We start from the raw sequence: 26,385 nt of genomic DNA, 5'->3' as shown, positions 1-26,385 counted from the left end.
GCAGTGACTGGCGGCAGCTCACCCACCTTGCAGCCAGGAAGGGCAAGTGGTATCTGCCTCGTGGATACAAGGACACATAGTATCTAAGGAGCCTTTAGCTGATAGCAGAGGCTTCCAGGTTAAGAAGAAGGGTGAGTGGGCTTTGACCGAACCTATCCTTCCCCTCTGAAGAATGAGCGATGTAAGCAGCAGGGGTAAGGGACGGCCTCAGCGGCACCCACAACCCCAGGACCATGGCAGCAGGGATGAAGCCAGCCCCTCAGACCCTGGGCTCCAGGGCCTTCCCAGCCTACTATGGTCAGTCAAGGGGGAAGGAGCACAGTCAAGACAGGAGGGAAGCAAGGCGATCCCTGGTCCAGGAAGCAGGCGGCATCACCTGAGAACCTCATTCCAGAGCCAGATGTGCCAGCACTTGGCCTGTAAAGCAGTTGGCACATCTGGGCAGTGGTGACCATGGGCCTGCCTGTCTTCCCACCTCCCATGATAGCCATCGGGGGATGCCCCAGGCAGGCAACCAGGGCCAGGGGCTCCAGGTGGAGGCATCTTGAGCAGGAGGAGGCCTGGTGCCCAGCTTCCGGCAGCAGCCGCAGGAGACTTGGGGAATCAAAGGTACAGCTGGAGGGAGCAGGGCAGAGAGGGGGTGCAAGTAAGGCTGGCGACCAGGGTAGGCTTCCCCAGCAGGCCAAGCACTTGAAGGGGAGGTCCCCCTCAGGCCTGACACTGGGCTGAGGAGGCAGGGTCCCCACCAGTTGTACCTGTTCCCGTGTTAGAAGGGAGGGAGGTGGCTGTGATAGGCACACTGCTCAGGAAGATACTGGGTCACCCTGAGAAGCCCAGAGAGCAGCTTCCTGGACAACCAGTCAGGTCACCAGCAAGAATTCCTTTGGCTGGTACCAAGTGCTCTGGGGAGGAGGGAAGAGGAAATATGGACCCTGCCTGCTGGATCCCAGAGGTAGTGAGTGCAAGGGATGGGGCTGAGGGACTGTGAGAAGGCCTCACATGGGACCCTGAGACTGGTCACGGGAGTGGCTGCAGCTGGGCAGTGAGCAGGCCCTGGTCACAGGCACACAGCTGTCATGGCAAGGTGGAGACTTCCAGCACTTGGCAGTGCCAAGCTTCACTGGACAGTCACCGGGGAAGGTGCAGAGCACCAAGAGGTGCTAGTGCCTGTGGCAGACGAGCCACTAAAGGGGCAGGGCCCCGGCCCCCCAGGGTAGCAGGAGGCTCATGTCAGGTGTGGTCTGAACCTCGGGGCAGCCAGGCTGTGAAAAAGGAAGCTGGGCAGCAGGCACCACAGGCCACTCAGCCCGGGCCAGACAACAGAAGAAAGGAGGCCGTCATGCAGCGCCACAAAAGCAAAACGCAGGCTAGAAGCAACTCCTTCAAATCTTGAGGTTTTATTTATTTTTTTTTTTTTGCCAGTTCATACCACCCTGTCTAACCTCTGCCCTTCCTCCTTCTCCCTCCAAGGAGCTGAAGGCTCAGGCTTCTGGAGGCTGTGCCTGGAAAATATGGGGCCTGTAACTACTTCTACCGCAGATGGCTCGGTCCTGCCTGGCCACCTTGCTCTTCGGGGCACAGCTTCCTGCTCCCAGACGCCTTCTGGCTTTTCTGCAGAGTGTCATTGAAGAGCTTGTATTTCTGGGTTAGTTCTTCCATTTTGGTGACTGCAGAGCAAAGAAAAATACAAATCGCCAAGTGAGTCTCGTGTGTACCATCCTGCACCCCTGCACCTGGCCCTCAAGGGGTTCACAGCTGTGGGAGGGGGGCTGACTCTCACAGTGAACCAGAAACTGCTGAACCAGGAGCTGTTGAGGGGGCCGGAGGCTGGAGGCAGCAACCACGTGTTGTAGTGAGGGCCACGCAGATGGAAGCCCTTGCCTACCTCCGGGGGGAAGGTGGCAGGGGTGGGGGTTGTTGTAATTTAATCAAACACCAATCAAATGACAAGGGCCTTAGCTGTGACCTGTTTTGCTCTCAGGGGTAGGGAGCACTATCACAACATGCACCTGCCTGCCGAGGTACCAACTTCAGATGATGAGCACTGGGTGTGGAATGTGGGGACTTGAGCTCACTTCTCTCCCCCACCCTGGGTGCAGGAGTTTCCTTGGCCGTGGTGCCTTAACTTAAATAGATACCGATTCCTTCCTCCACCAAACTTGCTTCTCTGCCTCCTCGCCCATCCATATGGCAAGGTAGTTATTGGCATTTCATCCCGCCCATCCCAAGGGTGACTCTGAAGTTCAGGAATTAAGGGCTGTGCCTCAGGATGAGCAGCCTCAGCGAGATGCTGGAGCAGGCAGACTCCTCGCAGGGCTGGCACCGAGCCTGACCCTCCCCACTTGCCATCAGTACTCTCATTGGAGTCAGACTGTCATCCTTCCTGTTGCGATCACGCTTCTCCGCAGACGGGGTTTTCCTGCCTCCCCCTGGGTATCACCTGCCTTCATGGAACCCTGAGGTTTTCCCAACCCCTAAGCCCTCTAGCCCACTGCTCTCCTGGGGCTGCCCACACACAGCTGCTCTGTAAGTTCATGTCCACTATCTGGCCATCTCTTAGCTGAGCTTGGCTGGCTAGGTCTCGATTCCTAGGCTGGAAACCCCAGGCCCTTTGAATGTGAAAGGCATCAGCCTGTGGGGGAGGCCACAGGCTTCCTCTCTGGAAGCTTTGGGCCCCAGCCCCACATCCCTACTACCCCAGACTTCAGAAGGCTGGGTGGGCCTGAGAACATGTGTTTTTTGTTCCATCTGCCTGGGCTTAGAATCTGTAGACTCACCCCCTCAGCTCTGTGCCTCTGTTGCTTCACTGATCCTCCACCCTCCATTTTCCTTCCTCTTTCTCTGGAGAGCCTGTAGCCACGTGGATCGGGCCTCCGCATTGCTTATCTTTGTCTTCATTCTGTTGATCTGTTTTCTTTCTATTCTTATAGATCTGTTGCCTCCTTTTATTTTCTACTCTTTGCATTGATTTTTCAACACTTTGACAAGCCTTTTTAACTTCTAGGAGTGTCTGCTTGTTTTTCTCCACGCTGCTTTTCATTTGGGCATGATACAGTAAGTCCTCGCTTCATGGTGCCAATAGGTTCTGTGACTCTAAGTAAAACAATGTATAATGAAACCCATTTTACCATTGGGTAATGGATAAAACACCATCTCACCAACATTATAGCAAAAGGACGTCATTCAAGGACCTGCTGTTCTATGTTAAGTTTGTTAGAAAGTTCATTTCTCTGGATGATCCATTAGCTCTGCTTTTCCAGGTCTTTTCTCTTTCATGGTGCTGGCCCCACTGTGTTCTGGTAGAGTCGCCATTCCTTCCAGGGTCTGCCCTCCCACCAAAGGAGCTCGGTCAGGACAGGGCAGCAGAAGCAGACAGGGGTCAGCCCTCATACCATGGACCCTCAGGGGCCAGAAACAGGTAGGTTTCTCTCAGACTGCTGTTAACCACCCTAGGAGCCTGGGTTGGCCATTCATTTCAAATATTTCCATTACCAAAAGAAAGGAGGCGAGAGTCTCACTGGGAGCACCAACCTACAGACCTGCTTTGCTTTTGCCCTCTGCTTCCAGCCTACTTGCCACTGTGCCCTCCCCAGGGGCTGTCGGCCACACAGCCCTGCAGTTCCAACAGGCAGGTACGCTCCCCCACTGCTGCTCAGGCTGCCCTCTTGGCTAAGGCTTTCTGCACCCCTTGCATCCATCAAATTGTCCCCATGCACTTTCTAGCTGCCAGAAATCTGTTACCATCTCTCCCTGTTGGAGCGCTCAACTCCCCTCCCTCACTCCCAGCACTGAAAGGGTTGCTTTGTTTCCAAACGGCACTGATGTCTTCCTGGCACCGGGGTCTCGGGAGGCTTGGGAAACCAAATGAGGCCTCAGGTCCAGTCAGCTGAGATGGTGACTGGTGAATGATGATGGGCCAAGCAACCAACATAACCTGCCCACTGGCACCCAGATCGGAGGCCTGGCTTCTTATACCGAGAAGGGAAGTAGCACAGGCACATAGACCTTCCACAGTGGGAGGGCCTGAGGAGGTCATGGAGACCAACGTCCTCAATTCTTCAGATGGGAACAAGGAAAGTTCACAGGCCATTTTTCTGGCCTGTCTACAGCCCGAGAACTCCGGTCAAGCAAACTACACTGACAAGAACTGAGCCCTCCGAGTGGAAGGCAGCTCCACCCAACAAGGCACAGAGGAGAAGGAGCGAGGACGGCAGGGCTCCCACACCTTTGATGAAAAGGGTGCTTATCTAAAAGGCGCAACTTGCCACCGGTCAGTCCCGTGACCACAGGTGAGATGGCACACAGTACATTGCACTAATGACCACTATTATATTAATGATGGCGTGGATTGGAAGTATTTTATCAACAGCAATTATATGCACCGGGGGTGAGAGTCATAGTAACAGTGGTGATTAGGATAAACGTTATGATGGATTTGAAAATGAAGGACTCTTGCGGTCCAGTTAGAAAGAAGAGAGACTCCTGAGTACCCGGTATACATACAGCAAGCACGTGTGCCAAAGCCAAGAGCAGTGAAAATGCCATCTGCCCAAGGAGAGGGCCAGCTAGAGAGACCGCCCTCCACAGGGAGGGCCCAGGGACTACTCAGAGTAGAGCCACTCCCTGGGGGCACGCTCGGGAGGCAGGCAGGGCCGTTATAGGCAAATGATTTAGTAGCTGCTGCCTGAGGTGGTGGATGAAGAGTTGGGGCAAACTACAGGCAAAGCAGAAAATGAGAGGACAGGTGAGGGAATGAGATATCAACGTGGACATTGTGAAGGCCATGTGCACGCCTGAGGCTGTGCGGGTGCCCAGGGGAGACCTGAGAGGGCCCTGAGTTATCACCTCTGGCTGACCCTGAGCCTCGGAGCAAAGGGGAAGTGAAGGAGAAGAAAGAATCATCAACTGTCTGGCTGCGTGTTAATAAAAAACACGAAGCCACACATGCAAGTTCAAAACACTCCAAGTGGGATAAACTCAAAGGAAGCCACACCAAGACATACTCTAATCAAACTGTCAAAAGCCGAAGACCAAGAGAATCTTGAGAACAGTAACAGGAGGGACTGCCTGAGGAGGGAGCTTCCAGAAGAACGACAGAGATGGTTATCACCAAGTCAGGACAGCAGCTCGCTGTAGGCAGGAAGAGGCACGGGAAAGGTCTCCTGGCTGCTTGGCGTGTTCTATTTCTCAACCTGGGTCATGGTTACACAAGTACTCTCTTCAGAATCATTTGAACTGTAATAAAGGAGGTTTGCTTAGGGAAAAATATCCAGCTAGTTCATGTTTCTACCCCTATGAGTTAGAAGTCCTCCCTAAAGGCTATACTGCTTCATTAAAGAAAAAGTTTTCTCAATGTATGTTTCCAATTTTTTTTTTAAAAGCAACTTAGAAAAACAAGTTTAATTGAAACTAAACTAAGCTACATTTTTGCCCCTATCCAATACTGGAAATGTCAGAAGGGTCAAATCCAGCACCGATGAGGATGCAGAACGATGGACACTGCCCGGCCTCGCCACTGTGACCCAGGGGCCCCATCCTAAGGACACAATCTAAGTGGGAACCCACTTTATGTGTAAACACATTCACCGCGTCCTTTTTAAAAGATCAACAATACTCTGGTTTCTCTGCAGATCGCATGAACCTTTCGCCTTTTACTAAAGATCTACAATGGGCGGATGACTCAAATAACATGTGTCCACTGGGGAATATATGAAGACTACAGAGCAGGATAAAGAAACAGAAATGAAACTAAACCACCTCTGATTCCAACCAGGAGAAAACCAATGTCCCCATCCTGGCCCATTTCCTCCGAGGGTTTCTTCTACACTGTTTTCCTTTAGAAAGGCAATGGCATAGTGTGTATTCCCTTTTTACCCCACATTTTCCCTTCAACATGTTATAATATGCATTTCCTTGCAGTGCCATCACCAGCGTTTGAAATGGTGAAACTATTTCACTATATACATATACCATCCTCTACCTGAGCATTACCCAACGGCAAAGCTTCACCTTGTTTTCATCTTATACTATTATAAATCCTGCAACAGCATTATGAATAATACTAAAAATCTGAAAATGACCTACAGGCTCAGTAACAGAAAGTTGTAAGCAAATTACATACAGCAAATGGCTGAATGGAATAGTGTTTGGCAATTTGGGAAAATGCTTACAATGAGGTCCAAGGGAAAGAACATAATAATATAAAAAGTGTGCATGTGTTTTTATCACATTTAACATGTACAAAGAAATAAAAGAAGGATGACAGGAAAAACAATAGAGGGAAATAGACCAAAACATTAACACCAACCATTTCTGGGCCACCAGGTTACGGATGGTTTTTATTTTACCCCTGCATGTCTTTGGGTTATCTCAAATTTCTGCAATTAATGTCCTGATTTTATAATCTGTCCAAAGCATTCTTTCAAGGGAAGGAAAACCTTGTACATTAGAGATAAAAGGAAGAAGTAAGAGGCCAGTTCCCCAAATACTGGCTGAGCACAGAAGGCACCCTGGCGTGAGCCAGGAGCTGAGCCAGGTGCACTGGGACAGCCCTGCCCTTGACCGCTGAGTGAGAGACCAGAGCTGCATATAGGGGTGACCACGTACCCAGACTCATCACAGAGTTGTCGCCACTCCGACAGATGTGCTCAGCCCGCTGCTGCTGCGCCATGTCTACGGCACTTGCCGAGACGTCGGTGAGCTCCATCACCGCTATCAACAGCTGGGAGGGAGGGAGAGAAATATGTGGGCATTAAGTGCAGTGGTCTGACCTAGAAAAGGCACCTCTTTCTTCCCACCCAGGTTCACATTGAGCGTGTGGTCCTCCCTAGGCACTTAAGCACGTGGCATTCACCCCCAAGGACACCCACAGGTGACAGCAAAACTCCTAGCTACATGGAGAGTCATGAATCAGAGTTCTCCAACCCAACTTCCTTCATCCTGGCCCAGCAGGGACACCACACTATCACGTGTCCCACCCCACATTGGTAGCCAAGCAAAGCCAGTGGCACAGTGGGAAAATGTCCCATGGTGGGGAATCGATGCCCCCAAATAAAAGAGCGTTTCTGATGGGAGAAGACTGTACCCTAACTCACCCTGTTGGCAAAGTCACAAAGGACGGGCCGACCAGAGGTTTGGAAGTCTAGGAGCCTCTCCACTAAATAACCAAAGGCTATACAAGCCCCAAGCCAATGTCAAAGGGTGATGCACGGCTGCTGTGCTCATAATCATAGCCCAAGTCTGCATTCAGGTCGGCTCTGGGGGTCTGTGATGTGGAGCAACACAATGAGTAAATATGCACGGAGCCAGCTCAGCAGCATGAGACTACTGTTTGCTGCCTGTCTGAGCTGGGTCAAGGGCGCAAACAGGCAGGCATCTGCCTATCTGGCATAGCTGTCAGTCATACACAAGAGCAAACAGGCCATGATACAGTTCGCTGTGTCACAAAGACAGAGCAAGACTAATACAAGGCCAGAAGCTGGCACAAAGTGCTGTGGAGCCACTAAGATCGTGCTTTTAAGGAAGGTGGGAAGACATGCAACAATGCTCACAGTAGCAATTCTGGTCCAGTGAAAGAGCAGGAGTGTTGTAGGCAATTAGGACGCAGAGCAGGCAGTCCACAAACCCCTTCCGGGACCAGGGGCTTAGCTCAGTGAACACCCCCTGAAGTGCAGTGGGGATCCCAGGGGGGCACCCACAGTACCCCTCATCCCCTCCAGGGCACCAGGAAAAACTCCCATCACAACCCGCCGAAGGTCGCAGACTGAGGGCTACAGCCGTACCACCTGCTCACAGGGAGCCTGGGCCAAGGGCCTCCTAGCCCCCTGTCCCAGCCCTTGGGTCCCTCACTGGGGGCTACAGTGGGGGACGAGAGGGTGATTCTTACTTGACGACACGAGGTCAGAGTCTGGTACACAGCCTGGATGAGGGGGCCGCACGGGTGGATGTAGGGGCCTGGGCGCTGGCAGTGCTCACTCAGCTCATCATCGTAGACTTGGAGGAAAGCTATGACGAGCTGGTAGAAGTCAGAGATGACCAGGCGCAGCTTCTGGTCCAGGGTGCTGGTGTCAACCCTGCTTACAGCAGCCCCTTGCTTGTGCTGCAGAAAGCACTGCAAAGCCAAAGGGAGAAGGTCCCTTCATGCTGCCCTGCATGCCCATGGGGCATCAAGTCCCTTCCACCCACCAGAGGCAGGGTCTGCTGGCCATCCCAGGCCTCCGAAAACCAGGAGACAGTAAGACAAGAAACAGAAAAGAGCAACTTGGTTTCAAGCAAAGCTGACTGCCTTCTGGCCTCAGCCCTGCCCCTGCAGCATGTGTGGACGTCAGGGTCGCATGCACGGTGGTGCAGGAGAGCCCGGAGCTCAGGGCCTGGCATGCAGTCCCCCTGACCAATCCTTTCCATTCTGCAGGAAACCTCCCGGTTCCAGCCTGGAGCTTGTCTCTCTCTCCCCTTCATGTGGGCTGAACACCCACCACATTCTAAAGCGCAGCAGGCTCCACACACATGCCAGCTCACTTAAGCCTCACGACACGCTCACTGTGAAGACGGGGTGCCCAAGGCCCTGGGAGCCAGCACCCTCACCTCCGTCCGCAGTGACTGCAGCTTGACCACGCTCTCCTGCAGCTGCCTGGCCAGCTCTATCACCTTCTCCTTCTCTAACTCCACAGGGGAGTTGACCCTGCAGGGAGAAAAGGGGAGACACTCCCAACTCTATTCCATCTCAGGCCACACATGAAGAGTCTGTCCCAGATCACAGAACCATGCAGGGTCCATACCTCTGCCGGTCACCACCTTGCTTGTTGGGCGGCTGCATGTCCAGGAGCCCTGGGTCACACTCAGGGTTCAGGAGTGTCTGCAACTGGGAGCTGGAGTACAGTTCCCCCAGCAGCTCCTCGTTCTTCTCCAAAGTGTCCTCGAATTGCCCCTGCACACTGCAAAGGCAGCCCCAAGGCCACAGTCACAGGCTGCAGCACAGCATCCAGGGACTGTGTGAGGTCCCATGTGGGAAACCGAAGAAGACAAACAAGAGCTGGCCAATAGGCGCAGAGGAGGGGTCTCCTCCGGTCCCCACCTGCTTTGGAAACCAGGGCTGAGCCCCATGCAGCCACGAGCCCGTCCATCAGCAGGGACGGCCCAAGCACCCACACTCCTCAGCAGGCCCATCCCCCTTTACCCTGAACAGCCTGGTACCTGGGCCAGCATGCAGCTGCCAGGGCAGGGAGTGAAACCCCAGCTAGGGATGTGCCTGGTGGCAGGTCCAGGTGCCTGGCAGGTTCCTGTGCCCACCGGCTCTAGTTGGAGAATCAAAGACACCCAGTGGCCATTCTGTGGAGGGCCTGTTACGAGCCTTTACCTGGCAAAGCTGGAACATCCGATGGTCAGACTCTGGATCATGTCCAGCAGCTGGTCCATGAAGTGCAGTTGCTTCTGGGCGCAGGCCCAGCCCTGGGCAGGAAACATCACATGTACTCACTGGCAAGGCATGCTAGGCGCCCCCACCTGACACCCTACACTGCTGCAGCTAGTGGAAAGGAAAAGCCGGGGCCACCGGCTCCCTGGTCCCCACCAGGCAACATCTTGGACTGACTCAGGGACCACAGCCTCAGGGGCTGTGATCAATGAGCACTCCCTGTTCCAGCCCAGCCCTGGGCTGCAATGATGCCTGGGACCACTCTGGAAGCGACAAGTGCTGTATAAACATATGGTAGTATATGTTCATCACACATCCAACAGTGTGGCTTCTTGGGTGGGCGTGTGGGGTGCAGGAGGGCCTGCTGATGGCAGAACACAGCCCACAGGAACCTGATGGTGGCCTGTTTCTCAGGAACATCTCCAGGAGGAGGCCTGTCCCCCTTGGCAGATCACCCACTCTACCCAGGAACAACCAAAGCTGACTGGCACAGGCCATAGAAGTGGCCTGCGCCAACCCTGCTCCTCCTCACAGGGAGAACAAGGGCTTGTCCCTAACAGGTGGCATGTGGTTGGCCTTATAGCCAGGGTCCCCAACCAGCAGCTGAGTTAGTCCCCTGCCCTAAAGCTGGCTAGGATTCCCAGCAGGCTGCTGCCTAGCCAGGAACTCTGAGGATTCAGAAATACAAATCCTTCCTCCTTCCAGAAAGAGGAAGAGGCCCACAGACAATCCCCAGGACCCACTTACAACCTGAGAAGCCTGGCCTGCTGCAGAGAGCCCTATGTAAGCAACTATGCCAGAGAGAAAACTGGGCTTGCCACTCCACGGTAGCTCCTTACTGCCCTGCCTCACACACCTGCTAGTCTGAGGAATGGGTCAGAACTATTCACTCAGCCAGCCTCACAGGCTGCTTGCTTACTATAAAGCTCTCCAAAAAGCATGTTCACTTAAAATGGGCGTGAAAGGCACAGGCTGAAGTCAAAGGGCCAAGAGGCTCCTAATGGTATTTTAGCCCAGGTGGCCCTGCGCAGGGAGGAGATCTGGAGACAGGGATGTACTGTTATAGCACTTGCAGCCGGACTCCCCGTGCATGGGTGCTGGCCTCACGGCTGCAGCTGCCTGGCACCCCCCCCAAGGATGGCTCCCACACACACATTTTTTAAGTTCCAACATATTAGGAGCGCACACACCTTACACCTGTATCTCCTTTCTCCTGCGCCCCAATTCCTAACACTTACCAGTGTCAATCTAAATTCTTATTTTCCTTTTATTTTTTTATTGCATAAAGTGGAATGAAGTATTGATCCATTGTACAGCAAGGGTGACCCTTGAAACTAACGTGCTAAGTGAAGAAGCCAGTCACAAAAGGCCACATATAGTATGATTCCACTTTTATGAAACAGAGACAGCAGACTAGTGGGTACCAGCCTGCTTAATGGGCACGGATCTCCTCCTAGGAAGGTGAAAATGTTCTAGCATCACAAAGAGGTAATGATTACACAACACTGAGAATGTACTAAATGCTACTGAATTGTCTGCTTTCAGTAAAATGGCTTAAATTTGGGTGCAGAGTTTCAGTTTTGGAAGATGGAAACAGTTCTGAAGATAGAAGGCAGTGATGGTTACGCAACCCTGTGAATGTGCTTAATACCGTTGACTACACTTAAAATGGTTCACATGGTAAATTTTATGTTATTTGTATTTTTACCAAAATAAAAAATGTTTTCTTAAAAAAGTAGAATCCCATCAGGGCTGGCTGGGAAATATTTTTTTAAATGGTTAAAAGTAAGTTTTATGCGATGTGCATTTTACCACAATGAAAATCATTCTTAAAATAAAAACTAAGGGAAGGGTTACAGCTCTGGCTAAGATGGAGAAAACACATGCCATCTTCTTCTCCCATGAAATACCCATGGCTCAGAGCAGGACAGGATATATGTGGCAGGTGTCTGTAGCCTCAAGAAGGTAAACGCCAGGAGTTGCAGGGAAGGCACAGAAACCAAGGTCACCGTTCAGATTGGAGACAATTTACTGTGTTCTCGCCTCCACTCTGCCGGGACCTGACCTCAGCCCAGCCCAAACCGGGAAGAAACATGGTGGTACAGAGAGAGAGCGCTCCAGAAAAGAGAATTCCTCACACTCCAACAGAGTAGGAGAAATCCCCAGCCTTTTTTCTCTCCCTCTTCTCTGTTCTCTCAGATCCCGGGCAGCAACCGAAGTATCTGACAGCAGGAGCAACATTCTAACACTCTGAGGGCAGGGACACTTCCTGTCCGTTTGGTGGAGCTATGGGGCCAAATCCTATTACCCCTTCTTCCTCTTGGTTCTTCTAGGTGCAGTCACAGAAGTGAGCGATTTATGGCTGGCTGGAGGACAGGAAAGGAGAGCCTCTTCCCGCAGATAGCACCAAAGATGCTGACAGGGAGGGAAGAGCTCAGGAAAGTGACCCCATAAATCTGTTCATGGCTCAACCCATCCCCTCCCCTCGCCCCATGTAAGGGTAGCTCTGATTTGTGTGTGTGTGTGTGTGTGTGTTTTTTTTTAGAGAAGGGAGGGAGAAAGACAGGGAGAGAAACATCAATGTGTGGTTGTCTCCCAAGGGAGCCCCTCTGCCCCATCTCCAACCCAGGCACGTGCCCTGAGTGGGAACAGAACCTTTGGTTCCCAGGCCAACACTCAATCCACTGAGTCATACCAGCCAGGGCCAAGGCTCTGATCTTAAGGAACACACTGAAGACTCTGATTACTAAGCCAGAGGAGAAACCAATGCCCAAGTCCCAAGCGAACCAGCAGGTGGCGCACATGCACCACAGATCCAAATGGCACAAAGGTCTGTGGAAACTGAGCTGGACACTGGGACCACAGGCCAGAGAAGCAGGCAGAAGAGGCAGAACATGCAGCTTAAAATTAACCAGGCTGGGTGCCTTCTAAAACACAAACGTTCTCCATAAAACTTAACAAAACCCAGAGTCAAAGTAACAGTCAAAATGTCCAGGACACGATCTAAAATTACTTGGCACATGAAGTAAACCACAAAAATCTCAACCTTCATGAGAAAAGACAATCAAAAGACATCACTGAAAAAATGGCACAGATGCTGGAATAACCTGACAAATTTAAACCAGTCATCATAAAAATGCTGATGAGCTGATCATGAACACTGTTGAAAGAAAAGTTAAAATAAAAAGCATCAGCAAGGAAACAAAATATTTTAAAAACATATGGAAACTTTAGAACAGAAAAATAGAAAAACTGAAATTAAAAACTCACTGATGGACTCAATGGCAAAATGGAGGGGACAGAGGAAAGAGTCGATGACCTTGAAAATGTAAACAGAAACTCTCCAATATGAGCAACAGAAAGAAAGCAGATAAAACTTCTCGTGTTTGCAAAATATACAAACTTATACATTTGTGAAGGTAAGCAAATGCAAGCAGGACAAACCTGAAGAAATATTTCCAGGAGCACACAATCAAACAACAAAGAAAAAAATGTTACGTTAAAGTAGCAGGAGAAAAACAATGCATGACCCACAAGGGGAAAATGATTCAAGTAACTGCAGATTTGTGCTTAGATCCTGTGGAGAAAGAAGGACTGCCAACCCCAAATTCTATATCCAGTGAAAAAATATCCATCAAGAATGAAGGGGAGCTAGACATGGTCAAATAAATAAATAAAATCTAAGAGAATACAGACCCAGCAGAACACTGCTAAAAAACTGATGAAGGCAGTTCTTCAGACAGAAGTAAGAGGATACCAGAAAGACACTTGGAAAATCACAAATGAAAGAAGAATAAAAGAAAGGACAAAACCCCACATGCAGTACATGCAGAGAAAGCACTTCTAGAATTCAACACCCTTTCATGATAAAAACTTAACAATGTAGAAAGAGAAGGGAACATCCCCAACCTGATAAAGGACATCAATTAAAAAGAAACCCAGTTAGCATCATCCCCAATGGTGAAGATTAAGTACTTCCCCTTAACATCAGGAACAAGATAAAGATATTAACTTTTGCCACTTCTATTCACCATTGTTCTGGAGGTGGTAGAGAGCATTTAGGTAAGAAAAAAAATAAAAAGCATCCAAGTTGGAAAGGCAGATGTCAAACTATCTCTATTTGCAAATAACATGATCTTGGGCTTAGAAAATCCTAAGTGATCCACTAAAAAATTATTAGAACTACTAGGCAAGTTTAGAAAGGGGGCAATATAGCAGAGCAATGTACAAAACTCAATTGGCAATAAACAATACAAAAATGAAATTAAGAAAACAATTTCATCTACAATAGCATCATAAAGAATAGAATATTTAGGAATAAATTTAACAAAAGAAGTATAAGACGTGTACACTGAAAGCTACAGAACACCTTTGAAAGAAATTACAGAAAACCGAAAACCATGGAAAGACAGTTCATGGACAGGAAGACAATCTGTGGCATTTTGCTGTGCACAGTACACTCCCATGTATAATGCACACCCCCATTTTTGGGCCAAACTTTCAGGGGGAAAAAGCTTTCATTTTAATTTTTTTAATTCAATTTTTTATCTATATACATTTAGATACTTGTTTTTATATTATACAGAAATTCTAGCATTTCTAAAAATACATTGTGGCACAAGAAATTTTATGTAATAATTAATTACAAAACTCAAGAACAGATACAACGTATTTCAGGTACTGCCCATGTATAATGTGCATCCTTATTTTTCCCTCAAAAATTTGGACAAAAAAGTATGCATTATACACGGCAAAATACGGTAGTTGATGGCAATACTCCCTCAAAAGTGATTTACAGATTCAGCAAAATCTCCATCAAAATTCCAGTTGCCTGCTTTACAGAAATTGAAAAGCTGATTCTAAAATTCATATGGAAATTCGAGAGATCCCTCGAATAACCGAAACAATAACCAAAACAATCTTTAAAAAGAGCAAAGTTGGAGGAGTCATATGTTATAGCTTGCTACAAGCTACAGTAATCAAAACAGTGTGGTACCAGAATAAAGACAGACATACAGGTCAATGGATTAGAATGGAGAATCCAGAAATAAACCCTCATATTTACAGTTAAAGTGATTTCCAACGAGGATGCTAAGACAATTCAATGAGGAAAAAAATGGTCTTTTCAATAAATGGTACTGGGACAAATGAACAGCCACACACCAAGGAGTGAAGTTGGATGCCTATCTTACACCACGCGTACAACTACCTCTAGACCCATGTGTAAAAGGTAAAACCATAAAACTCTTTGAAGAAAACATGTGTCAATCTTCATGAGTCCAAAGTCCCTTTGGCAATGGATTCTTAAATATATCACACCAAAAGCACAGGCAACAAAAGAACAAGTAAATAAAGTGGACTGCACCAAAACTGAAAACTTCTGTGCTCCGAAGGACACATCAAGAAAGTAAAAAGACAATCCACAGGACGAGGGGAGGAATACTTACAATTCAAATATCTGATGTGACTTGTATCCAGTAATTATAAAGAATTCTTATAATTTAGCAATAAAAAGACAAAAAAAGCAATTAGAAACTGGGCAAAAGAATTAAACACGGACATTTCTATAAGATCTATAAGGAGCAATAAGCATATGAAGATGCTCAACATCGGTAGTCATCGGGGAAATGCAAATTAAAACCACAATGAGATAGCCCTTCACACCCACCAGGATAGGCAGAGCCAAAATGGTGGACGCTAGTTCGGTGTCAATGAGGATGTGGAGAAACTGGACCCCTCACACGTTGCTGGTGGGAACGTAAACATGGTGCGGCCACGTTGTGAAATAGTTTGGCCATTCCTCAGAGAGTTACACATCACATCACCGTATGACCCAGCAAGTCCTAGCTATACGCCCCAGAGAACTGAAAACATGTCTTCAGTCAAAATCATGTACAGGAACATTCATAGCAACATCATTTGTAATGGCCAAAATGTGGAAACAATTACTTCAAAAGGTGTTTAAAGTGTTGAGTAGAGGGAAGGGTTTCTTTGAATCAGCAGTGACTGATCGTGGAGGAGGGTGCGGATGGGGCCACCTCTGCAGCAGGTAGCACAGGGGGGAAATGCATGGGCTCAGGAGCTGCAGGCCTGGGTCTGAGGCCAGGCTCTGTCACTGGGTGACCTCAAGTGCGTTGTCACCTCTCCTGTGAAAAGGAGCTAAGACAAGTACTGCTGCCAAGGGTAGGTGACACAATCACTGGCATGTACAAGGGGTACCCATAAAAAGCCAGGACTCATTTGTAAAAAATTGTGTATCTATTCTCACATTGTTTAAACTTCAGTCACCTTCAAAGTGCTCATCATTTGATGCAATACACTTATGGAAACATTTTTCCCGCTGCTCAAAAGTTTTTTAATCAATTGATTTGATGCCTTTTAGTGCTTCTGCCGTTTTTTGTTTCACCTCTCCCACATGGGCAAAATGTTTCCCTCTGAGGGCTTTTTTCATCCAGGGGAACAAAAAGAAGCCACTCGGGGGCAAGATCGAGTGAATATGGAGGGTGAGCACAGGGATCATGCCGTTTTGGTCAAACGCTGCTGAACACTCAGCGTGGTGTGGGCAGGAGTGCTTGTAAATCACCCATCACGAAATGAGCAAACATGTTGAAAAAGTCCTCAAAAAAAATTCACTGAAGCCGAACACAGCCTCTCACAACAACACCAGCTGGTAGATACACTGATGCAGAAGGGTTCCTAGAATACTGACCTAGCAGAATAAGCCTGTACTACAAGGGGCTCACCCTCCAGAAGATATTTCCAGTTTGGGAGGGATCCCCCTTGTATAGTACCTATCACAGTGCCAGTGTGTATGAAGTCATCAACTGAGTACAAGATGCACTCTGCCCCTCCCTTTGGTCATCATAAGCCTGAATCCACCTCGGCCTTCTCAGCGATGACTAGGCTCTACTCAAGGGAATCCTACAGATTCCTGCCCTGAGGGGCAAGGAATGTGTGGGGGCAGAGACAGCACTCTCTTACCTTCAGGAGCTCCTGGTCATCTGGCCCACACAGCATCAGCTCATGGCCCAGTTTCACCATCTCTGTTGAGACACAAGGACCCTATTACTATAGACAGCCACCCAAATAGGAGAGGACGCTGCATACCCAGGGGGCGCAGGAACACGCAGGGTTCCCAGGGGTTCTCTGCTAAGGGCGTTCCTGCTCCAGTGCCGGCAGGTCCAGAGCCCACAAAGCTCGGCTGGGCCTGAGAGACCTGGCTGGATAAGGAAGCAGGTTGACCAGACACAGAGGTGCCAAGACTGCCTCTGGCTGTGTGATCTGCATCCAGTCATTGCCCCCTCTCTGGGCAACAGTTTCCTCACCTAAAAATAAGGGGCCGAAACCAATGCTCTTCCATGTAGGGAACTTCGGCTTCTCAGAGAAGACAGTAGCTTCCTGAGGAGCTGACAGAGGTCAGGGAACCTTGCAAACATGCTGTGTGCTGACTTTTCGGAGACCTCAGCAGGCCGAAGCAAAAGGAATCACTCTCATTTATCAATTTTCTACACACCTTTCATGTCGCCATTTCCTTTCCTCTTGCCACCAACCCTAGGAGGTGAGCCTGAACTTCATTTTACAGGTTGGGAAACTGAGTCCAGGGTACCCTGGGTATTTTCTGAGGAACTATCTGGTATACAGAGAAAGACCAAGACTTAGAGCCAGAAAGCCTGGGGCCAATGCCAGCTCCGCACCCACCACCTAGCTGTGGCAATGTCCTTACACTCACAGGCAAGGCCCATCTCCTACCCCCAAGTGCTTCAGTGACAGAACAGGCATAATTCTGGCACCTGCTTTGGGAGGTTTGGTGCAAGAAGCAAGGAGTATGTCTACGTGAAAGCATCAGTAATCCTGGAACACTGTACAAATGCCAGTTATACCCCCGGGCACATTTGCTCTGCCCATAGCCCCTAACCCCAAATCCTCGTGTGCTCCCTGGCCCCTCTCTTGCTTAGCTCACATGCAAACCTCCGGGAGTCTCGCTGACCCTCCCTTCCCTATGAATCCAGGATCTGGACAGTGCCCCGCTCCCGCTCTCATCCCCATTTCCAGCCTGGTTCACTGGAAGACCCTCTCAATGGCCTTCCCGTGTCTGCCTGAGCCTCCTGTTCTCAGCACAGTGGCCCAAGGGAGTCCACAAAACACAAAGTCAGGCCGCAACCTTCCTCAATGTCATTCCGTGGCCCATAAGGCCTCGCCGGATCCGGTCCTGCCGCCCTCTGGCCTCACCCCACCTTTCTTCTCTTGCTCTCCACTGGGTACCAGCCGCCACGACCTCTTCACTGTTCCTCAAAGCTGCTGGGCACACACAAGCCTACCTCAGGCCCTTTGTACTTGCTGTTCTCATGCCCTGAACAGTATTCTTTCTGGTGCCTGCCTGACTTGCTTCCTTCCTGCCTGCAAGTCTCTATTTAAAAGAGAGGACTTTCCTGGCCATCTTATGTCAACAGAACCACCCTTCTCCCAACCCACCCATGTACCACTCTGCCCTCACCCGTCTTTGTTTATGGTGCTTCTCACCATCCATATACTGAGAATCTTGCTCCCTTCTTTGTTTAGCACCTGAGCCCTGTGAGAGCAGCATAACTCACTGCTGCACTGCCAGCACCTAAAACAGTCAGGGTGCGTAGCAGGTGCTCCATAAATACCTGTCATAGGGATTTGTGATTCCTCTAATCTCATCTGTCCCAGTTTCTCCCACTTACAATCCTTGACAAGCAGTCATGCCTACCACCTCCTTCGACACTCAGCACACTCCAACAAGGTGGGCAAGGCTAAGGTTATCACCCGCCCACACTTTACCAAAGAGGAAACTGAGGCTGGGAATGGCAAGGTCAAGGCTGTGGCTGGGCTGAGGGCCAGGGTCAAAACCTGTATATGCACATGTGTTAAGGAATTTAGGTGGTATCCAATGGCCAAGCTTACATGGCTTGGACATGGTCCTATCAATAAGAAAGTGCTGGAAGTACAGGACAGCGCACTCAGGAGAAGGCCAGCGCTCCTCTGCAGCCTGGACCAGCCCACAGGCCAGGCCCACAGGCTCCAAGACACAGTGCCCTGTTCTTCTGGCCTATCTGGGCCACAGGGCCAATTGTCCTCATTTAATTAACTTGGCAGTGCCAGCTGGGGCATGGATCAGGACTTCAGAGTCCACCTTGCTCCATCCTGGGGCGGCTGGGCCAAAAGCAGGCTCTTGGAAATTTCAAGTTTTGGAGATACCACTGTGATGGTGGAGAGTTAGCCACCATCTTGAGGATTGCAATGTGTTCCCCTTTACCTAACAATGTCCATTACTGGGTTGAAAGACAGTTTCTGCCAAGAAAGAATTGAAAAGAGGCAGTTACAAGACAAGCCCTTGTGGAAAGCTGCCTGGTGTGCTCCTAGAACACCAGGTGTGGTGCGCACGCGCACACACACACACACACACATACACCAGTGACACGGGGACAGAACCACCACTGACATCCACAAGCACCGCTGTGGCTGCCCACACTGCCTCAGGGGATGGGCTGGCAGGGAGATGGGATCTTGGTCTTATTCATATGCCCCACGTCCGTAGCTCACCCACTCACCACACTAGTGGGGGAGGAAGCCTGGTTCTAGAAGGTTCTAGCAATATCTGCAGGGTGCGCACCATCCAGAAGAAAACACCAATTGAAATGGGAAATTCACGACTCACTAAGGAGGCCAAGCACAAGCTCAGAATAGCCCAGAATCCACCACCCAACTCCAAACCCCCCCATAACGCAGACCCACCTTGGATCTTCAGCTCAGTGGAGGCCCCCTTCAGCAAGCTGAACCTGTCTTGACTGGAAGGACAGGCCCTGCAAGGAAAGAGCAAGACCAGTCAGGGCTGATCAGGGTACAAAGGCCCCTCACAACCCCTCGTTATCCGAATTCTAAAAAGTGAATTACTCGTTCATGCACTATACGCCATTGAGACATTCACTTTAAATTGGATAGTTTTGTGGGATGTGAATTTCCACATCATGTGTAATTGCCAATTTCCATAAATTAGCAATTACAATCATAAATATTTCTGAAAGTTTACCTCAGATATATGAATTCGGAAATGGAAATTAAAATTCTCACAGTAAAAATAAAATAAAACGATTGCCCAAGAGAACAAAGCGAAATTCCCCAGAACTCTAGGTCTTTCTCAGAAGGAAGCAAGGGGCCAGTTTTTTGTGTGGTTTTTTTTTTTTATCATGGCTCAGGGTGTCCCAGGATCCAGCCCTTCTGGTATCCTTGCAGGTCACCCTCCTGAGCCTCTCTTCATAGTGTCTGCTCCTCTCAGCCTCCCTGCCGGAGCGCACTGAGTCAGCAAAACTCAGCCCTCAAAGCCCATGGCTGATGTCACCACCCACCCCCGGAAAGCCACTTTGGCATCCCTCCATCATAGCACAGCCTGGGCACTGCCCTTCGCTGGGCTCCCACCCCCAAGACTTCGGGCTCGCCGAGGCCAGCAGCTGGCTTTCCATCCAGTATTTCTAGGGTCTAACATGGCAGGCAGCACAGAAAAGGGGGCCAGTGAGAGTTAACAGGCAAGTGACCATGGCCTCTTGCTCTGGAATAATCTGCCATCAGTAAACGTCCACACTCAGCTCTTTCAGCAGAGAAACATTTTCTATTTCCTAAAAAGCAAAATTCAGTGGGGGAGGGGGTGGGGTGGGGGGGGTTAAGCTACTCCAGGTCACAGCTTTAAGCCATTTGGAAGCTCCCATAGGGTGTTATGGGCTCCAAGGTCACAGCCCCAGCCTCCTTGGTGGGGACACTGGAATCCCAGCTGCCCCCTCCTGGCCTAGTGGAGCCCCGACTTTGACGACCCCACACAGGTAAATGAAACAGTGGCCACTTATAAGCATCTTGCCTTAAGGTGCTGAGCTGATGGGCAGAACCCTTTCTAGACACAGATTGCGTCCAAAAGCAGTAAAGGCTGCAGTACCCCAGCAGACATCACAAGTCACTCCCAACGCAGGCCTCCCACTGGGTCTCCTCTGTTAGCGGGCAGAGTCCGAGCTCCAGCTGCTGAGGACCCCGACTGTTTGCCAGGGAGCCCCGAGAGCTGGCTGCCATGGTGGGCCTACCCTACATAAAGAAGTTCTTTTCACAGAATGGTGGGTGCTGGGGAGTCCATTGTACCATTGAAGTCCCAAGGGACCTGCAGCCCAGCGCGGTGAGAAGGCACCGCGACTGTTCCGTGGACAGGGTTCACTGCTCCTTCCCTGAGGCCATGCCTCCAAATACCTGCGTCCCAGGCCATACTTGCCCTGACCACACTGGGGCTCCAGGAGCTAGTGGGGCACTCCCAGGCCTAGGCCCAGGGCCTCACGCTGCAGAACTGCAGTTAGAGAGGGAGCTGGACCCAGTAGCCTCAGCTGCTCAGCTTTACCACCTGTCTGCATGACGCACTGAGGCAACCCCACCCCTACCACACTCCATCCCCATTCTGCCAAAGAGGGCAGGGGCAGAAAGAGCAGCAGAAGAAAGAGCCCCAACACAGGAAATGCTAGCTGGCCCCTGGGCCTGCTTGCCAGGCAATGTTCCCAACTCACAAGGCACAGAGCAGTGGAGAGCACTCAGCGATCCATCAGGCTGAACCACAGTAAAGCACTTCAATACACTAAACAACGAATCCACAAAAGCCTAAGTGACCTCGCTCGGAAAGGGCTTTCATTAAAGTTGATTTTCCTTGGAGTGACAGGGAACAGAACAGAAACTAACAGCATTCAAAGCCTTAAGAGCAAGTGCAGCTCTTTGGGAGCCAAGGAAACCCATGTTCCTTGAACTCAGCTACCTAGGACACCCTGTGGCTCTGCTCCCCTCATGCACTGACAGCCAGCTCGGCATATGGGCCACCAAGAGCCACCACACTGAACTCCCCAGCCAATGCTAGGTGCAGCTTCCAGATTCCGCCAAGAGGGGTGAATGAGGTGGCCCCAGACAAGGGCTGAAATGGTGAAGTCACATGCAAAGAAAGCCAACATGAACCTGAAGGGAAACTGAACTCTGTCCAATTTTCTTTTCGGGCCCTTGAAAAAAAAAACACACACAGCACTTTTGCCAGCTTGAGATCATAAAAAGCGTTTAGTTTCTTGTACTTAAAAAAAAGTACTAAAAGCATTTGAAGAATGCAGAGGTAAACTGCCCCCTATGCCTCTCTGGCCAGCAAAGCAGCCCAGTCCCTAGCTTCTACCTGGCCAGGCAAATGTGGGCTCCCTCCCACAAGAGCCTCTCCAAGCCATAGCTTTGGCCTCATCCTCCTGGGAGTGAGCTCAAGACCTCCGCACTATCCCAGGCCCTCCCCAGTACTCTCTCCTCCTGGTTCCTGGAAAACATGCTCAACTCTCCAGGGCTGGCAATGGCTGTCACGTGAGCCATCTGCCATTCTGTGCCAGAATCTTGACATCCTTCCCTAGGGCTGTTGCTACACCTTCCATATAGGTCCCCCTGCCTCCAGCCTCTCCCCCTCAAATCCATCTGCCACAGAACCCCCAAGTCACCTTGCCAAAATGCCAATCTGTCTGCCACTCCCCTGGTCCCATACCCTTCCTACCCAGAGCACAAAGTTTAAAGGCCTCGTGTGGCTTGCAAAGTCCCACAGGAAATGCCCTGAGCTGCCTTTCAAGGCCACTGTTGCCTGGCTCTCCCTCCCACACCTCCAATTCCTGGTCCTGTTAAAACAAGTACCTACCATTACTTGTTCTACCCCAGACCAAATGCCACCTCCGCCCTGCCAATGTCCCCAACACTGGGATTCGTGCCTGAGCCTTTTGCAGCCACTAAAGCCCCAGCTCTGTGAGGGCACCCATCCATGACTGAGGCGCCTGGAAGAGCCCAGATGTGCATGTGTCCACGGGCCTGCTGGTCAGTACAATGCTGCTGCAGCCTGGGGTTGATGGGGGAACCCCGCCCGGTGCCTGCCCTCCAGCAGCTCCCAGTGCTTTGGAGAGCCAGACAGGACAAGGACGAAACCAAAAGGCCTCAGGGCTCTGGCAGGAGTGTACTCAAAGGTGGTAGGAAGGAGGAATGCACTGTGCCCTGGGACTGGAGACTTCTGAAAAGGAGGTAAGTCTTATGATCTGGGTCATTAAAAGCTGTAACAGAGTACGTGCAACATGCAAAGATCTGAAGGACATCTTTAGGAAGGAAAAGATCAGCGAGAGCAAAAGGTTACAAGAGTGCTGGTGTCCCAAGGCCTGTGGGGGAATCTGAAGAAGGGCAGCAAGAGAGGCTTAAACATAAAAATGCCCCCTTCTTCCTCCCAGCCATCCCTAGAACACCCAGCTCAGGGCCAGGTCTGCTGGCATCCTGTGGCCCGGAAGGTACACAAGCTGGGTGCAGGCTAGACCCTCGGTACTTCACTGCCATGCTCCAGCTCAGGTGTCTTCCTCAGCTTCAAGGGCAGACAGGCCAGCGTGAAGAGGGGCAGACTCAGGCCTAAGCTCACACAAGACTCCTGTACCAACCAAGCACTGGTACTCCAGAGAGCGCCCTGGGGCTCATGTTCAAAAGCACAGGGCCTGTCTTCCCCACCAGAGCCTTAAGACAGATGCTCAGCTCAGGGGCTGCTGCTCCCAGGATACAGACATTCTGTGGACTTTCTGGATCTTTCCCCTTGCCATCTGGGCAGGCTTTGCTTCCCTTACACAGTGCCGAGCACATACACCAGGCTGCACCTTGACCTGAAGGACTGGGGTCTTGGCCCTGCTTGTCACTCCTCAGTGGCAAGACCCAAGACAGTTACAATTCCAGCCTGATCCTCAGCTTCCCATTCTGAAATGAAAGGACTGAAGTAAACAGATCATTTATCAGGCCCCTGCTAGCCCTGAAATCAGTAGTTAAAGCTTAAAAAGAAAAAAAGAAGCTGAGCACTTCAGCCAGGTGGTGGATAGACTGCCCAAAGCAATGCTGAAGGGCATTTTCACCCAAAATTTGACCATGGGCCCATAGCTGGCACTTCTTACCTCAGCAGGTGCTGTCACAGTTATCTGGGGTAGGGTATAGGGTCCTCTTGGAGGGCAGCTACTTATAAACAGAACAAACCCCATCTCTTCCAGGTGGGTTGAGTGGCACCAAGTACACCCCCAAATTGGTGGAGAAAGAAACAACTCCATTACCGTATACACATCCACTCCAGGATTTCCAAGCGATACTTTGAGGGGCTACACAGCAGTTCCTGGATGGTCTTTGGATCTGTGAGATAAAGACCGTTGAGGAAGGGGCAGTTGAGGTCCTAAAGCAAGCAAAGGGAAAGCCAGGAAGCTTTAGATACCAGAATCAATGAAGGGCTACAACGCACTTCTGCACTCATGCCCTTACTGCTCTGCCACATGTTTACTGCCACCAGGCACACACCAGGCTTATTAGAAGGAACTTACTGGCCCACTGCCCATTCCCACCATGTGCAACCTGCAGCCCTCAGTGCACCCTCCTCCATCTTGCCCAGGAGTAAATTTTCGCTCATTCTCATCCCCATCTATGTCGGTCTGTCACCCCACCTGCTTAAAATACACTCCCCTCTGGGCTCTCACAGTGACTTGACCTAGTAGCATCTAGGGGCTGTAGCTAGATTATCAGAAGGCAAATGCAGGCTCCTGGCTATAGGACTGAAGGGACAGGGAGTGGGATAGGGGCCAAACGGATCTCTCCTGAAAGGGAGGGGAATGAAGGGCAGGGGGATAGAGGAGGGCAGGGGAGCGGAGGGCAGGGAAAGGGGAGGGGAGGGAGAGAGAGGGGTGGGGAGAGGAGGGTAGGGGGAAAAGGCTGGGAGGGACGGGGGAGAAAGGCGGGAAGGGGAAGAGGGGTAAAAGAGTGGGGAGGTGAGAGGGGTGGGATGTACGGGAGAGTCGAACCTGGGATAACTACCCAACCATGAGGGCGGGCTTCCTCACTACTGCCACCAGTGGCTCGCTATTTCCATCACTGGCCGGTGATGATGACTAGCCTGGGGCAAGGATTCTGCCCGCCTGTCTCTCCTGGGCCCCGGGAGCTCCTTAAAACCAAGGGTCTGTGTCCTCCGCATCTCTGCACTTTCTTCGCGAGCCCAGCCAGGTCTTGCAAGGCTCCGGGAGACAGGAGTTACGGTGCAGTACACTTCTGGCGCCAGCCAGAATTACCAGGCACTGGCCATGGGGACAGCAAGAGCAAAAGCCCAGGACCTCCCAATGAGCAGATACAGACGCCCAGACAAAGCGTCCCTGCAGCGGGACACAGGGAGCAACCGGGTGCAGAGACTGGGGCAATAGGCTAGGCGCCGCGGACTCCTGCTAGTGGCCCCGCCCGCCGCTCGGCTCGGACGCCCCAGGTGACACCCTGGGGTCGCAGCACCTTCAGCTTTGCAAACACCGCCACAGCCGCCCGGAACACGCCGTCATCCCTCTCATCCTCGTAGCGGGAGAAGCCTCCGCCAGTACCCAGCCCGGCCATGTTTCCCGCTCCGAGCCACGCCCTACCCACGCGAGACTTACACCGTACCCATGCCTTGGACTCACAGGCCCGCCCCGCTGCCAATCACGCGCTAGCCAGCACTCCTGCTTCCCACCCGCCTGAGCGAAGGCGGGGACGCAGGCGGGACTCTCCATCGAGCCTTCCCATTGGGTCGGGGCTCGTGGCGCTCCTAGGCACCGCCCAAGAGACACAGAGCACCGAGCGGGGCGGGGCAGAGCAGCGGGCGGAGCCGGGGCGGGCTCTTGGTCGCTCGCCTCGCTCTCCTCCCTCCGGCCGAAGACCAGATGGAGGACGCATCCGAGAGAGCCTCTCCCAGGAGAGGGCGCTCTTTGGTTGGATTCTCCCTTGGACGATGAAGGGGAGCTGTGGAGACTGGATGGAATTGGGACTTGTGTCCCAATTGCCAGTGCTAGGCTCTATCTACCTCCTGTTTTACAGACTCACAACTGTAGTTAAAGGGGTTTCTTGAGTTCGAATCCGACAGACCCCACCAGTCACTAGCCGTGTGATTTGGGGCAGGTTGCCTAACCTCTCTGTGCCCACCTGCCTTCGCCTAATGGAGAGAATGAGAGCACTTACCTCACTGTGCTGCTGTAAGAAGGATGGAATGAGGTAATAATTTCTACGAAATACCTAGGATAGTGCCTGGCACATAAAAAGAACTGTGTGGCCCTGGCAGGTGTGGCTCAGTGGACTAAGCACCAGCCTGTGAACTGAAAAGTCACTGGTTCAATTTCCTGTCAGGCAGGGTATGTGCCTGGGTTGGGAGTGTGTGAGTAGCACCCGATTAAGGTTTCTCTCTTTCTTTCTCCCTTCCCCTCTCTCTAAAAATAAATGAAAAGCACTATGTAAAACTAAAAGTTCACTATTATTATGCTGGGCTCTGCTACTTCCCCCACCTCCTCCCCCAACCAGTCTTTGATCTTCATGGAAGCTTCTGTGGCTCCTGTCTGCCCTGTCCGCTTACAAATGTCTTTGCATCTCTTGGGCCCTTCAAACTCAGTGAGTCTGGAATGAAATTTGTCAGCTGTTCCTTCTCCCAGACTTCCAAAGCCCCCAGGTCACTGAATGCCCACATCCCTGGGGCGTTCTGATCAGATTTGGTGGGAAGGAGCTGGAGGATGGCTGGTACCCAGGGAGTGGGGAGCCAGTAGCAGGCAGCCACTGCCAGCCTTCCTCCATCCACTCTAGGGTCTAGTCCTCCTCTGTGCCTCCCGCTGCCATCTCCTGGAGGGTGGTGGCAGGGGGCAAGTCTAGAAGCAGGGAGACCTAGAGACCTGGCAGGAAGCAACTGAGGTAGTTGAGTGACAGGAGAGGGCTCGGCTCTGTCTGAGAAGAGAGGTGGGCGTGAATATGGGCTAAAAGGAAGGGACCCTAGCCTGGCCTTCTGGGGTAGGGCCTGATGCCTTACTGAATGGTTTGTAATTCCAAGCTATTCTGAGGACACAGGGCCTCAGAACTTGAGCTGACCAAACAGCCCTGGCTCAGGGGCCCAGGGACCCAATGATGTGCAAAGTATCTTA

General features: G+C 51.1%; 1 protein-coding gene across 2 annotated transcripts; it reads right to left on the bottom strand.

Annotated features, from left to right (window-relative positions):
- Positions 1–1,396: 1,396 nt before the first annotated feature.
- On the bottom strand, positions 1,397–24,862 carry HAUS7 (HAUS augmin like complex subunit 7). 2 transcript variants are annotated; one of them, XM_037059241.1, is made up of 10 exons: positions 24,743–24,862; positions 23,533–23,648; positions 19,169–19,236; positions 16,394–16,455; positions 9,356–9,447; positions 8,778–8,933; positions 8,584–8,680; positions 7,886–8,110; positions 6,607–6,721; positions 1,397–1,667 (listed from the first exon to the last, which is right to left on the bottom strand). In XM_037059241.1, exons 1-10 carry the CDS (start codon positions 24,839–24,841, stop codon positions 1,531–1,533), a joined length of 1,167 nt encoding a protein of 388 aa, XP_036915136.1. In that variant the 5' UTR covers positions 24,842–24,862; the 3' UTR covers positions 1,397–1,530. The 2 variants fall into 2 exon arrangements, with proteins under 2 accessions (XP_036915136.1, XP_036915137.1); XM_037059242.1 differs by having other exon boundaries at positions 23,533–23,608; positions 24,743–24,830.
- Between the last annotated feature and the right edge of the window lie 1,523 nt (positions 24,863–26,385).

This window comes from Sturnira hondurensis, unplaced genomic scaffold (assembly GCF_014824575.4).
Source record: "Sturnira hondurensis isolate 20B ecotype Veracruz unplaced genomic scaffold, ASM1482457v3 Scaffold0010600, whole genome shotgun sequence".
NCBI classification, from domain to species: domain Eukaryota; kingdom Metazoa; phylum Chordata; class Mammalia; order Chiroptera; family Phyllostomidae; genus Sturnira; species Sturnira hondurensis.
Note: the sequence above shows the minus strand (reverse complement) of the source record. Positions and strands in the feature narration are given on the sequence as shown.